This window comes from Acinonyx jubatus, chromosome E4, assembly GCF_027475565.1.
Source record: "Acinonyx jubatus isolate Ajub_Pintada_27869175 chromosome E4, VMU_Ajub_asm_v1.0, whole genome shotgun sequence".
NCBI classification, from domain to species: Eukaryota; Metazoa; Chordata; class Mammalia; order Carnivora; family Felidae; genus Acinonyx; species Acinonyx jubatus.
Genome location: NC_069395.1, coordinates 62937322 through 62949604, shown reverse-complemented (window position 1 = coordinate 62949604; position 12283 = coordinate 62937322). Strand labels below are relative to the sequence as shown.

The window sequence follows — 12283 nt, the reverse complement described above, 5'->3', positions numbered from 1 at the left end:
AAAGGAATCAGGATCCTCCACATGCAAGTGTAGAGGGAAGTAAGATAAGTAGGTAGATGGGTTGGCACACTTTGCCTTTATGGAGAGGAGGCAGTATGACCGACCTGGTGCATGGGCTTGATGAATGTCTAACTCCTGTTTTCAAATCTCCGACTCACGCGTTGTGCTGTGGCTTTGGGCAAGTTCATCTTTCTGTGGCTTTTTTCATCATCTTTAAAACCTAGATGATGATACCGACTTCACACGAGTATTTTGAAAATTGGGCGAGAAATATAGTGAGAGCGTACAGCACGCTGCCTGGCTCCCTGAAAATGCTCAGTAAAAGTTGCTATGAACACATATACGCAAATATGTAAATAAACGTATTCATGTCTCTGTTACTCTGGGTTAGCTTCTAGCAAAGAGCAAAATAAAGAATAAAAAGATACCTTGTGGATGAGATTCTCAAACCTGTTATTTTATCTAATGCCATAGATTTCCCCTTAAAGTTATTTCCCAGTCAGTTTATTGGGAGATTGGATGTATCACGAAGAGGTCCTCGATGTGGTTCCCTCACTCTGCTTTGACAGTTTCTGAGCAGAAGGGCGGAGGCGATAGTGACTAGAGTGGCGAGATGAGGGCCTATGGTGTATGCATAAATGTCCATGTATCTTGTCACCCTCTCTGTGGGACAGCGAGTTCTGCCGGGTCCCATAGACTGCGTCCTTTACACCGGGCCGCTGCCCCTCACGTGTGTGTTGATCCCTCATAAGAAAGCTAAGCAAGATGGTGTGGGTCAGTCAGGGAAAATGGAACTATGAGAGCTACTCACAAGTAGGTAAGTCATTTTTTTATCATGAGGAAAATGCACGCTTTACGTGTGGTGCACTTCAGAGGATAATCCTAACCAGTTTTCAGAATTGCTTTGGAATGCTTAGCTTGGTACGAATTCTTTACTTCCTCATCGCGTTAGATGTTAGGACCTCAAAGAGTCTGCTCTTTTAACGTTGCCTCTCCTTCTGCTTAGGTTGGCACTTACCAAATTGGATATTTTGGACATGTTTATGGAAATCAAAGTTGGGGTTGCTTACAAGCTCGATGGTGAAATCATACCTCATTTCCCAGGTACGTTCTTCAGTCTGCGGTACACAGAACGTTATCAGGGCATCAGGGGATGTGTTAGAGCAGTCTCCAATAGGCCGGTGACAGGTAGCCACAGGGTTGCCCTGTCCTTTGGGAATCGCGCAAGTATAGTCACTTGTCACTGGCCTCAGTTTCGTAGCTGCCGTGCGTTTGGGTTCCGGGTTGCAGGACGCATGTGTTCAGACTCAAAGGAAGAAAGAAGAAACGTGGCAGTTCTGAGCTCAGCGATGCGGCCCCTGAATCTCACCTTCCCTATTTTGAAAGTGACTTCTTCATAGGTGTTCTGCTCCCCACCCCTCCCCGCCCCCCTTGAGAAATGTGGAGTAGAAGAGTGCTGCCTGTAAGGGTAAGCAGGTTCTTAATACATTAACCCACCCCGTCCTTCAAGCCACACGAGTGGTTTTGTCTAATCTCCTGTGTCAAGAGTGGGTGGTTGTAAGGAGACTTCCCACATGAGGCAATGTGTTTCTTCAAGCACATCCGTAGCTACATGATTTTTTCAGTTACTCAGGAAGTTCAATAAATGTTACCAGCTTTCGGAAATAGGCACTAACTGTTCATTTGTTTAGTCATCCTGTAAGATGGGGGATCCGCCAAACAAAGGAATATCTACTAGCTTAATGAAGCTTGTAGGTTGGTGGGTGTTGTGGCTTGCTAATGACGACCAGTCCTTGGGAACCGAGGGTCGCTGCAAGTTCTCGGAAACCCCTTGAAAGCCGTTTTCTGTTAGTCTGACAGCTGGGCCGTCTCCAGTTTGGTTTCTCGTGACTGTTTTTTAAGTTGATTGTGGTTCACTACTATTACTTCTTTTTTTTTTTTTTTTTAGTTTTTTTAAGTTTATTTATTTATTTTTGAGAGACCGAGAATCAGCGGGGGAGGGGCAGAGAGAGAGGGAGACAGAGAATCCAAAGCAGGCTGCACACTGTCAGAGCAGAGCCTGATATGGAGCTCGAACGCATGAACCGTGAGATCATGACCTGGGCCGATGTCAGACGCGTAACTGACTGAGCCACCCAGGTGCCCCATGGATCTCTATTTCTGTCTAATGACTTCTGGGTGAATGCGCTTATGTTGTAGTGACTCAGATTCCGTTACCTCCCTCTGAAGAGTATTGGTTCTTGTTTTAGGGGACAGTTGAATTACTGGCTGATCATCTTGAACTTGCATGAGCTTGGTTTTCCACTGTGTTTCTATAGTTACAGGAAGAACCCAAGGTGTTTCCCAAGCCTCTAACCTGGTGTGAGTCCGTCTACAAATTCTGTTTCCTCTGTGCATCTTGGCAGAGGTTGGTTTTAGGCTTTATTATAGAGGGTCTGCGGTCAGTTGTACTCTGGCGCATCGTTTTTAATTTTTTTTTTAATGTTTATTTTTGAGAGAGAGTGCATGCACAAGCAGGGGAGAGGCAGAGAGAGAGGGAGACACAGAATCCAAAACAGGCTCCGGGCTCTGAGCTGTCAGCACAGAACCCGACGCGGGGCTCGAACTGGTGAACCGTGAGATCATGATGTGAGCTGAAGTCAGACGCTTAACCGACTGATCATCGTTATTTAAATGAAGCAGTGTTTCTGCTGTCTCGGCTGCTGCCAGGAGAGTTACTGGGGTATAAAGAGATCTCTCCAATGTGGCAGTGCTGGCTGGAGCTTCAGTGTAGTCTGTCCCTTCCCTTCCGACAGCACTGTTGGAACTCTAGAACCTGTCGTACTCAACTGTGGCCCCTGCTGTCCGTAAGCCTCCAGGGGTCCCAGTCTTAGCATGTAAAGGTGAACGTTAGTTAGCCAGGGGACTTTCACAGGGTCTCTGAGGGGTGGGAGCTCTCTGTATAGCTCCTTCCTTTCTGACGCTTGGACCGTGATTCTCACTGCTTCAACCTCCCTGAAATCTGGTATCTGCCTTCTCAGTCAGTGGGACCATTGTTCTCCTCTGACTCCAGTGTCCTGACCTTTAGTCGTCAGGACATTGTCCCTGGGCAGATGGTGGAGTTGTTTTCAGGACTTGCTCGTGAGTTTGCTTTTTCTCAGAAACTGCAGTTTTGTGCTGCCTGTGGTCCACGTTGACTGGTTGTGGGATACATGCTGCTCCAGGGAGGCAGCTCCTCCCAGCAGAGGGCGGTCTCTGGGGAGATTCTGAACCTGATCCTCAGCAGGGGTGCTTCCGCAGCGGGGGGAGGGGGGGGGCAGGCAGGGCAGGGCCTCCATCTGGAAGCGGGAAATCTGGATGGTACACCACAGCAGCCACCGTACTGCCTCTGGTCGAAGAAACTGTTCTTACTTTCGTAGGCTTTTAGTTCCTACCAGGGGGTACAGAGAAAACGGTTAGGTGAGATCATGAAGAAAATTTCCAGCTAAGCTTTTGTGCAGTCACCAAAATCATAGATTTCCCAGATGAGAGCAAGTCCGCCAGTCTCCTTTCTGTGAGATTGCTGCCTTCATGCAGGTCCGCAGCCTCTAATCCACGGTGTGGAAATCTGGAAAGGTCGGCACCAAAGTCAGACCTGACCTGAGTTGATATTAGAACCAATCATCTATCTGCTTCGAGTGAATAATCTGGTGGCTGCAGGAATGTGTTTGAGCATAAAAATACCACCTCAAATGGTAAATGTACTGTTTGACCTTCCTAAACTCTGGATGAAAACAAAACAAAACAAAACATTTTTTTCTGCATTTCAAAGCGCATCTGGCTCCAAGGGTTTTGAGAAGAGATCAGGAACCTATGACCTAGCGAATCACTTATTTAGCAATAGACAGTGTTATACCATGAGAAAGCATACATCCTCTTTAACTTGCAGCAAACCAAGAAGTCTTAAATAAAGTTGAAGTTCAATACAAGACTCTCCCAGGTTGGAACACAGACATATCAAATGCAAGGACATTTAAAGAGCTCCCTGTTAATGCACAAAATTACGTTCGATTTATTGAAGATGAGCTTCAAATTCCAGGTAAATATAAACTCTTTATGAACAGCCATCTCTACTTTTTCTCTGCTTCTAACTTGACTGTATCTTTGAGATGGGATTAGAGGAAGATCATTATTAATTTGTAGAGTGCTCATGATTTGTAGAAACGCCCAGGAAGATACAAAATAATCTTATTTCTTGGGATAAATATAATCACTTTTCTTTAAGTCTTTCAGATGCCTGAAGACAGCAGGTTACTTTTACACTTATGCTCGTTGCTTTCTCCCTCTTAGTTTTTTTGTTTTTCTAAGTTTATTTACTTTTGACAGAGACAGAGTGCGAGCATGAGCTGGGGAGGGGCAGAGAGAGAGAGGGAGGGAGGCACAGAATCTGAAGCAGGCTCCAGGCTCCTAGCCGTCAGCACAGAGTCTGACACGGGGCTCAAACTCACGAACCGTGAGATCATGACCTGAGCTGAAGTCGGACGCTCAACCGACCGAGCCACCTGGGCGCCCCGCTTTCTCCCTCTTAGTAACAAACCCTTTTGTGTCTTCACCTCCACCAAAAATGGTTGGCAGTCTTTCCATTCCGGGTTAAAGCACCCTTGGGAGTTGGGGGTGTTTCTTGAACAATTAGGGAATAACAGGTACAGAAAATAGGCGATCCAATTTGAAAAGATCTACAAGAAGAGCAAAGAATAAACCCACATTAAGAAACAAATCTAAGCTGGCCAGGGAGTTAGGCATAACCAAGTGGTGGCTCTGACCAGTTACCGAAAGTCTTTCTTTTTAACACAGTGCTTTCTTTGCTCTTCTGCTCCTCTCAAATACAAGTCTGGTTTTCCACATTGCTAGCTGTCCTGACCAGCCTGATGCCAGAGTTAAGTCAGCATGTTTGCTGTGGCTCTCAGTCAGCATTGTTTTGAAACACAAGCAGTAGTGACTTTGATAGTGACTTGTTTAAAAGACCATAAAGGTGTGGTACGATGTTGAGAGATTCCTGTAGACTGGTCCGGGCTCTGCAAGTTAAAATGGCATTTGCTTCCAGCCCCTTCTCCTTTCTTGAGATATAAAAGTTATGCTGATACTTGCAGAACCTCCTAGCATCCTGTATTTATCAGATGCTGATCTAGTTATTAGGGACTTGATCAAGGGTTCTTTCGGTCCCTGCTGGTTTGGGCCAGTATCTTACTGACCTAATTATCAGGCATAGACAACTTGGAAATACCCCGCGATTAACACTGGAAGCGGTAAAGCTCACACCTGTGCTGGATGCCGACTGCGCGTTCTGTTTAGAAATCAGCACGGTCTGCTGTCAGGACAGCCACGGATAGCAAAAGACACCTGGCAAAGCTAAATAGTGACACCGGGAAAAGTGGGGACCTTTTCACCCCAAGGATCGAACATTATAAACAAATTAATACTCTTCTTCTTTTTTTCCCCCATCCCAGTTAAATGGATCGGTGTAGGTAAATCCAGAGAATCTATGATTCAACTCTTTTAAGGACCTCCAGTGACACAAGAAACACTCCTTAAGGAGGGGGGGAGAGGACTTTCTGAAATACTTCATTTATGATCTGCAAATTTCGAGCATAAAGACATTGGAGTGAGTTTCGAGAATAAAGACATTGGAGTGAGTGTCAAGCCCTGCAGGTGTTCCCAGTCATTTAAGGCGGCTGGCTGGTGTGGAGAGAAACTTCGGCGCCGTCCAGGGTCCGCCACCTTCGCTGGCAGAGTCGCCGAGTCACGTTTTCCTCCTGCTCACGGTGCCACGTTTTCCTTCAGTGTTTAGTCCTAGTACGATCCACGTTCGAAATCTAAGAGAATTCCTTCCAGTGTAGTTCTTCTTCATGACTGTCGTTGTGCTTTGTTAGGTTTTACCTCTATTAAATGGTAAGAACAATTAATGCAGTTTTGCACAAATATTTTTACATTCTGGTCATTCAATTTGTCGTTGTAATCTTTGCTGTTAGAAAAAAAGGATGAAAAGAAGGGTTCTGTAAACTTTTGTAATGCTATAGGTTCTGTTTAACTTGTGAACTGTTTAGTTTCTGCTGAGACCATTGCAAATTTGAGCTTTGGCAGGGGGGGAGGGGGTTATATTCGTGTGTCCTTTAATTTGTACAGAACACAAAACTTACTTCTCTCTGTAAATTATTTAATACATTGAACATTTAATTAAATGTTTGGAGAAGGGCGTTCCCTAAGACAACAATCTTAATGTTAAAAAAAAAAATTAGTCATTAAAAGATCATTGTGCTAACTGGTGGATATTTTTCTTTAATTTCAGGCATTAACTCTGAAATGTATAGCTGTCGTTTTTTTATTTTACCATTATTTCTAAACCTAGTGGATTGATTTTTCAACATTGTGCCTGCCGGTTTGCCTACAAAATCATCTATAAATGTCCAAATGAATTCAAATTGTTGGTCATAATTTTGATTGTGCCTTTATTTTTTTTCTTTCTTGGGAAAAAAAGAGGTGTTGTTCTGACAATTAGGCGTCACGTAGTGTGTTGTAGATTATCCTCTGATGAACTATTTTAAATGTTTAAATTAGGTGCCACTTAAATTTATTTTATTATACCATCAATAGCTGATTAAAATGAACCAAATATTTCTAGTATGGTTTGTGTATTGTGTTTCTGTTCTGTAGGAGAAGTACTAGCAACACTTGGATATAGAAGCAGCAGCTTTCTCCCTGTAGAATGTAGGGATGAGGTGGGGAGAGATCAAAACAGAATCTTAGAAAAGAACATTAACCACTTTTGTCTTCACTAGACATACTTTCGTTGATACTTAGTTCAGAAAGTTCTACGAGAGAGGCAGCCTTGTTGGTTTCAATGAACAAAAAGGATCGTACAGATGATCTTACAAGCCAATTATGGGTCAATAATGGCTTTTATGTAAAAATAACTTATATTTCGTATACAATAAATAATTTTTATTTTTTTCAGCAGAAATTGGATGGGCTTTTATTTCTCCTAACCCTTTATCTTCCTGCTTGAATTTCAAATTAGGTTGAGTTGAAATTAGGCTTTTAAGTTCACATTCTCATCTTGGCTGTAAGCGTTGCTTTATTGAAACATAATTTTAGTAATGGTCCAGAGGCAGATGTGAAGAACTCACTTACCAAAGAGATTACTTTAAAAATAAATAAATAAATAAACTTAAAAAAAAACACCCACAAAACTGTCTTGGGGGGCTCCTGGCTGGCTCAGCCGGAAGAGCATGTGACTCTTGATCTTGGGTCATGAGTTTGAGCCCCACATTGGGTGTAGAGATTACCAAAAAAATAAATAAACTTTAAAAAAGAAAAAAAAAAAACAACCTCATTCTCTGAATCACTGATTTTTTTTTCCCCTACCAAAAAACATCAATCTCCTATGGATGTTGATAGACATTGACTCCTTTTTGACTAGGTTGATTGATTCTCTCCTCTCTGTGAGCTGTTTGCTAATTAAATTGGTTAAGAGGGAGGTTCTGTTCTTCAGATACATTTCAGTCTTTGAAGTCCCAGGTAACTATATTCCAGTAATAAGTCTTCACTAACAAGTGTGTATGCTAGCATCTGCTAGGTGTTGGGTATTTTGTCGTGGGGCAGCATGTCAGATAAACATACTTGCGAGGGATATGTGCTGCGATGGGAAAGTGCAGGGTGCCGTGAAACAGAAACAGAACTTAATGTAAGTCTGGAAAGGGTCAGAGAAGTCCTTTAGCAGAAATAGCATTCAAACGGACCAAAAGGATGAGTAGTCAGAGGGCCGTGCAAAGGCCTGAAGGCTGGAAACACTTGGAAAGTTGGAGGAACAAAATGAGTGAGGGGCTGGCGAGGCTGATGAGGTTGGCAAGAAGTTGGAGGAGACCCCACCAAATAACCAAAATATGTTTCCTCTAAAAGGAAAGCATTAGGCCAAAACGCTTAAGGGGGCCTAGTGGGGAAACGGAAAAACTAAAACAGAAAAGTGCACTCCAGATCTCAAAGCTCAGTAGAAGGTAACTAGACGGCAGAGCAAGAAGTTTCCGCGGGGAGACGGCCTATTTAGTATATACTTTTTATATATTAACTGACTGATGTAGCCAAATGCCCTCCACAAATGAGTATGTGAATTTAATGCCCTTCCGGTCAGAATTGCCAGGGGGTTGTCTACTGGGCAAAATTACGCTGAAGCTTTGGTGGAAAATAGAATGTGCAAGAATTCCTAAGATAGTTTTGCAAAAAGAATGTGTTGAGAGGTGTTTCCCCACCAGATGTTAAAGACATTATAACGCTACTGTAGTCAAAGTATGTGATCCTGTCATGGGAATGAACAAAGACAGAAGGAAGATGGACTGGACATTTCAGAAATAGACGCGACCTACATGCACATAGGAGCTTGATATGGGCTAAAAATGGAATTTCATGTCATTGGGAAAAGGATGCATTAAAGAGATGACAGCAAGGAGGGGTTGTGTTTGGGGGCATGGGCTCAATGGGCAAGGGGCATTAAGGAAGACAATTGTTGGGATGAGCACTGGTTGTCACACATAGGGGATGAATCACTGGAATCTATTCCTAAAATCATTATTGCACTATATTGGGTGTAAATTAAAAAATAAGGGCACCTGGGTGGCTCAGTCGTTTAAGCATCCTACTGTGGCTCAGGTCATGATTTCACAGCTCGTGAGTTCGTTCCCCGCATCGGGCTCTGTGCTGACAGCTCAGAGCCTGGAGCCTGCTTCGGATTCTGTGTCTCCCTCTCTCTCTGCCCCTCCCCAGGTCAAGCTCTGTCTGTCTCTCTCCTTCAAAAATAAATAAATACTAAATTTTTTTTAAATAAATAAAATTTTTAAAAATGACAACAAATACAATCTCAAATATGAACTTCAGATTGAATAAAATTCAAATTAAAAAATTTTTTAACCAATGAAAGTAATAAAGGAAAATAACTTCAGGAGAGCCTTCTAAACAAAAGTAGGAAGCTTGTAAACTCTAAAGAAATATGTACAGATTTGACCAAAGTAAAAATTTTTAAATACTTATGGACAAAGCTCATTAAAAAACAAACAAAAACAAAACAAAGAAAAAACCCTGGGAAAACAACAAACTGGGAGAAAAGATTTCAATACATATCCTTTATATACAAAGAGCTAGCACGACTAAGAATGTGACAGCTAATGAAAGATGGACCAAGTAATAGGTGCTAGTCAATCCACAGGAATAAATGTAAATGGCCCAAAACATGAAAAGGCATTCACTTTCGCCTACAGACAGGAAGTCGTAAGTTAACACAATGAGGTCCCACTCGTCATCTCTGAGTGTTAAATATGCAACATTAGAGCTATGGCGTTTTCATGTACTGCCCGCAGGGGGAGTTACTGCAATATGGGGAATCAATTTGCAATTTCTGATACAATTTCACTTAGAATCGCATCCACCTCTGTAGAATCTACCCAAGAGGGAAAGTAAGTTGTATCACCTTTATGCACAGCATCATTCTGTCTTCCTTAGAGGCTTCTTGGTCTGATTTTGTTTTATTTTTGTCAAACGTCTACATACGTATGGTTTTTATTGAAATGACTTTATTGAGGTATAATTTTTTAAAATGCTTGTTTACTTTTGAGAGAGAGAGAGAGACAGAGCATGAACGGTGGAGGGACAGAGAGAGAGGGAGACACAGAATCCGAAGCAGGCTCCAGGCTCTGCACTGTCAGCACAGAGCCCAATGTGGGGCTTGAACTCACAAACCATGAGATCATGACCTGAGCTGACGTCGGACGCTTAACTGACTGAGCCACCCAGGCACCCTGAGATATAATTTATACACCATAAAGTTCACCTGTTCTAAGAATACAGTTTGGTGATTTAGGGCCACCTGGGTGGCTCAGTCAGTTATGCATCTGACTCGATTTTGGCTCAGGTCATGATCTCATGGTTCGCGAGTTCGAACGCTGCATAGGGCTCTGCGCTGACAATGTGGAGCCCCTTTTGGACCTCTGTCTCCCTCTCTGCTTGTCCCCTGCTCATTCTCTCTCTCTCTCTCAAAAATAAATATAAAAAAGAAGAAAAAGAAGAAGTCTTTTGCCTAACTCAAGGTCATATATGCTGTCTAGAGGTCACTCACTTTAGATCCAAAAATACAAGTAGGTTGAACGTGAAAGAATGGAAAAAGATATTCTAATGTCACAAAATAGACTAAGTCAAAAATTATTACAGGAGACAAAGGGCTTTATGTATGGATAAAAGGGTCAAGTCACCAAGGGATATAATAATTTTAAATATGTACTCACCAAACAACAGAGCCCCCAAATATATGAAACAAATGCTGATGGATTTGAAGCGAGACATAGTTCTACGATAACAGTTGGGAGTCTTCAATACCCAACTTTCAATGATTCATAGAACATTTAGATGCAAGTCAGTAAGGAGATCGAAAACTTGATCAACACTATAAACCAGCCATACTTAACAGACATCTGTGGAACCCTTCACCCCAAAATAGTAGAATACACGCTCTTTTCACGCATACATGGGACATTCTCCAGGACAGACCCTATGTTCGGTCACAAAACCAGTCTCAGATTTAAAAATATTGAAAACCAGGGGCTCCTGGGTGGCTCAGTCAGTTGAGCGTCCCACTTGGGCTCAGATCATGGCCTCGGGGTCTATGAGTTTGAGCCCCGCGTCGGGCTCTGTGCTGACAGCTTGGAGCCCGGAGCCTGCTTCGGATTCTATGTCTCCCTCTCTCTCTCTGCCCCTCCCCAGCTCGCACTTTGTCTCTCAAAAATAAACATTAGGAAAAAGTTTTTTTAAATACTGAAATCCTACAGAGTACCTTTGATCACAATGCTAGAAATCAGTAACAGAAGGAAAACCGAAAAATTCACAGTGGAAATTTAAGAACACGTGCTCAACCAAATGAGTCAAAGAACTCCCAGAGGAAAGGAGGAAACACAAAGAGGAGAACGTGCAGCAAACATGGGCAGAGCCCCACAGGAAATTGGTAGCAGTGAAAAGTTTCACATCAAGACCCTAACTTTCCACCTTAAGGAGCTAAAAAAAGAAAGCCAACTCAACCCAAAACCAGTAAAAGGAAGGAAACAAGAGTAGAGTCAAGAGTAACAAAATAGAGACTAGAAAACAGAGAATATCAGTGAAACCAAAAGCTGGTTATTTTTATTTTCTGTGTTTTCGTGTGCTCGGCCACAGCCGAGACCTTTGCGTTTGAGCAGCTTCCTGGTCCTTAGCTCTGTGAAAACGTTTCCTTGATGATTTCCTCTAGGATTTCTGTTTCTAGGATGCTTGTTAGGTGGTGGACCCCCTGATTTATTAGTCTGTGTCTCTTCTTTTAAAACAATAATTTTCTTTGTCTTTTGATTCCATATAGAGCTTTTCAGAATTTTCTTCCAATCCTGTCAAATGTTTAATTTTTAGCAATCACGTTTTTAATGTCCAAGAGCTTTGGAAAGATGGCGTTTTCATGTGTGTGGATGACGCATCCCTTGTTGGATGACAATGTTACTTTGTTAGCTTCTTTTCGATTCCTCGGTGTTTCCTCTGGGATCATTTCTTCTCTTTATTTTGGTCTTTGTCTTTCATGTTTCGTTATTTTTCCAACTCTCTGGTGATCCTTGGCTGGCTCTTCACATCTACAACCAAGGCGGTGGAAAACTACCTAAAACTGTGTTCCCAGGGGGGAAGCCTGTTAACTAGTAGGTTTCACTTTGGGGGGGGGGTTGAGTAGGGATGCTAGGGGCCAGAATGTAGGATTCTTTTCTTTGGGATCATTAATTCCTTTCAAAAAAAACCTGCTAGCTTTTTGCCTGGGGAACTGATGCCCAGTTGTTAAGATAAGGGTATTAACTGTCTATACACAGACTTTCAATTAATCAATTAATCCTTTTTTTTTTTTTTTTTTTTTTTTTTTTTTTTTTACCATTCCCATAACTCACCACAGCCCTAAGCCACTTCTAGGTTTCTGCATCCAGAACACCTTTAGGATCTGTGGTTGTTGGCAGTCTACCTCCCTGGCTACTTCCCCAGGTTTTCCTTTTCTTTTCTCTTTTCTTTTCTTTTCTTTTCTTTTTTCTTTTCTTTTCTTTTCTTTTCTTTTCTTTTCTTTTCTTTTCTTCTATTTTCTTCTCTTCTCTTTATAATGAGTAATGCAATTATTGAGCAGATTATATTCTTACCTGACCCCCTGTATAACCTTTGGATTAAATGTAAGATGGTTGACGTGAGAAGAGATGACAAGTTGTCTTAAACTTGACTCTTTTTTTTTTTTTAATTT

General features: G+C 42.2%; 1 protein-coding gene across 2 annotated transcripts in view; it reads left to right on the top strand.

Annotated features, from left to right (window-relative positions):
• The window catches only part of ADSS2 (adenylosuccinate synthase 2), a 36942-nt gene extending 30303 nt beyond the window's left edge, over positions 1-6639 (top strand). Inside the window, exons 11-13 of one of the 2 annotated variants that reach the window (XM_027046116.2) lie at positions 1007-1104; positions 3908-4057; positions 5466-6639. In XM_027046116.2, coding sequence (XP_026901917.1) covers positions 1007-1104; positions 3908-4057; positions 5466-5518 — 301 coding nt within the window. In that variant the 3' untranslated portion in view covers positions 5519-6639. Of the gene's footprint in view, positions 1-1006; positions 1105-3790; positions 3856-3907; positions 4058-5465 lie in introns of those variants that run through there. The other variant, XM_027046115.2, reaches the window with a different exon arrangement.
• Positions 6640-12283: the final 5644 nt, after the last annotated feature.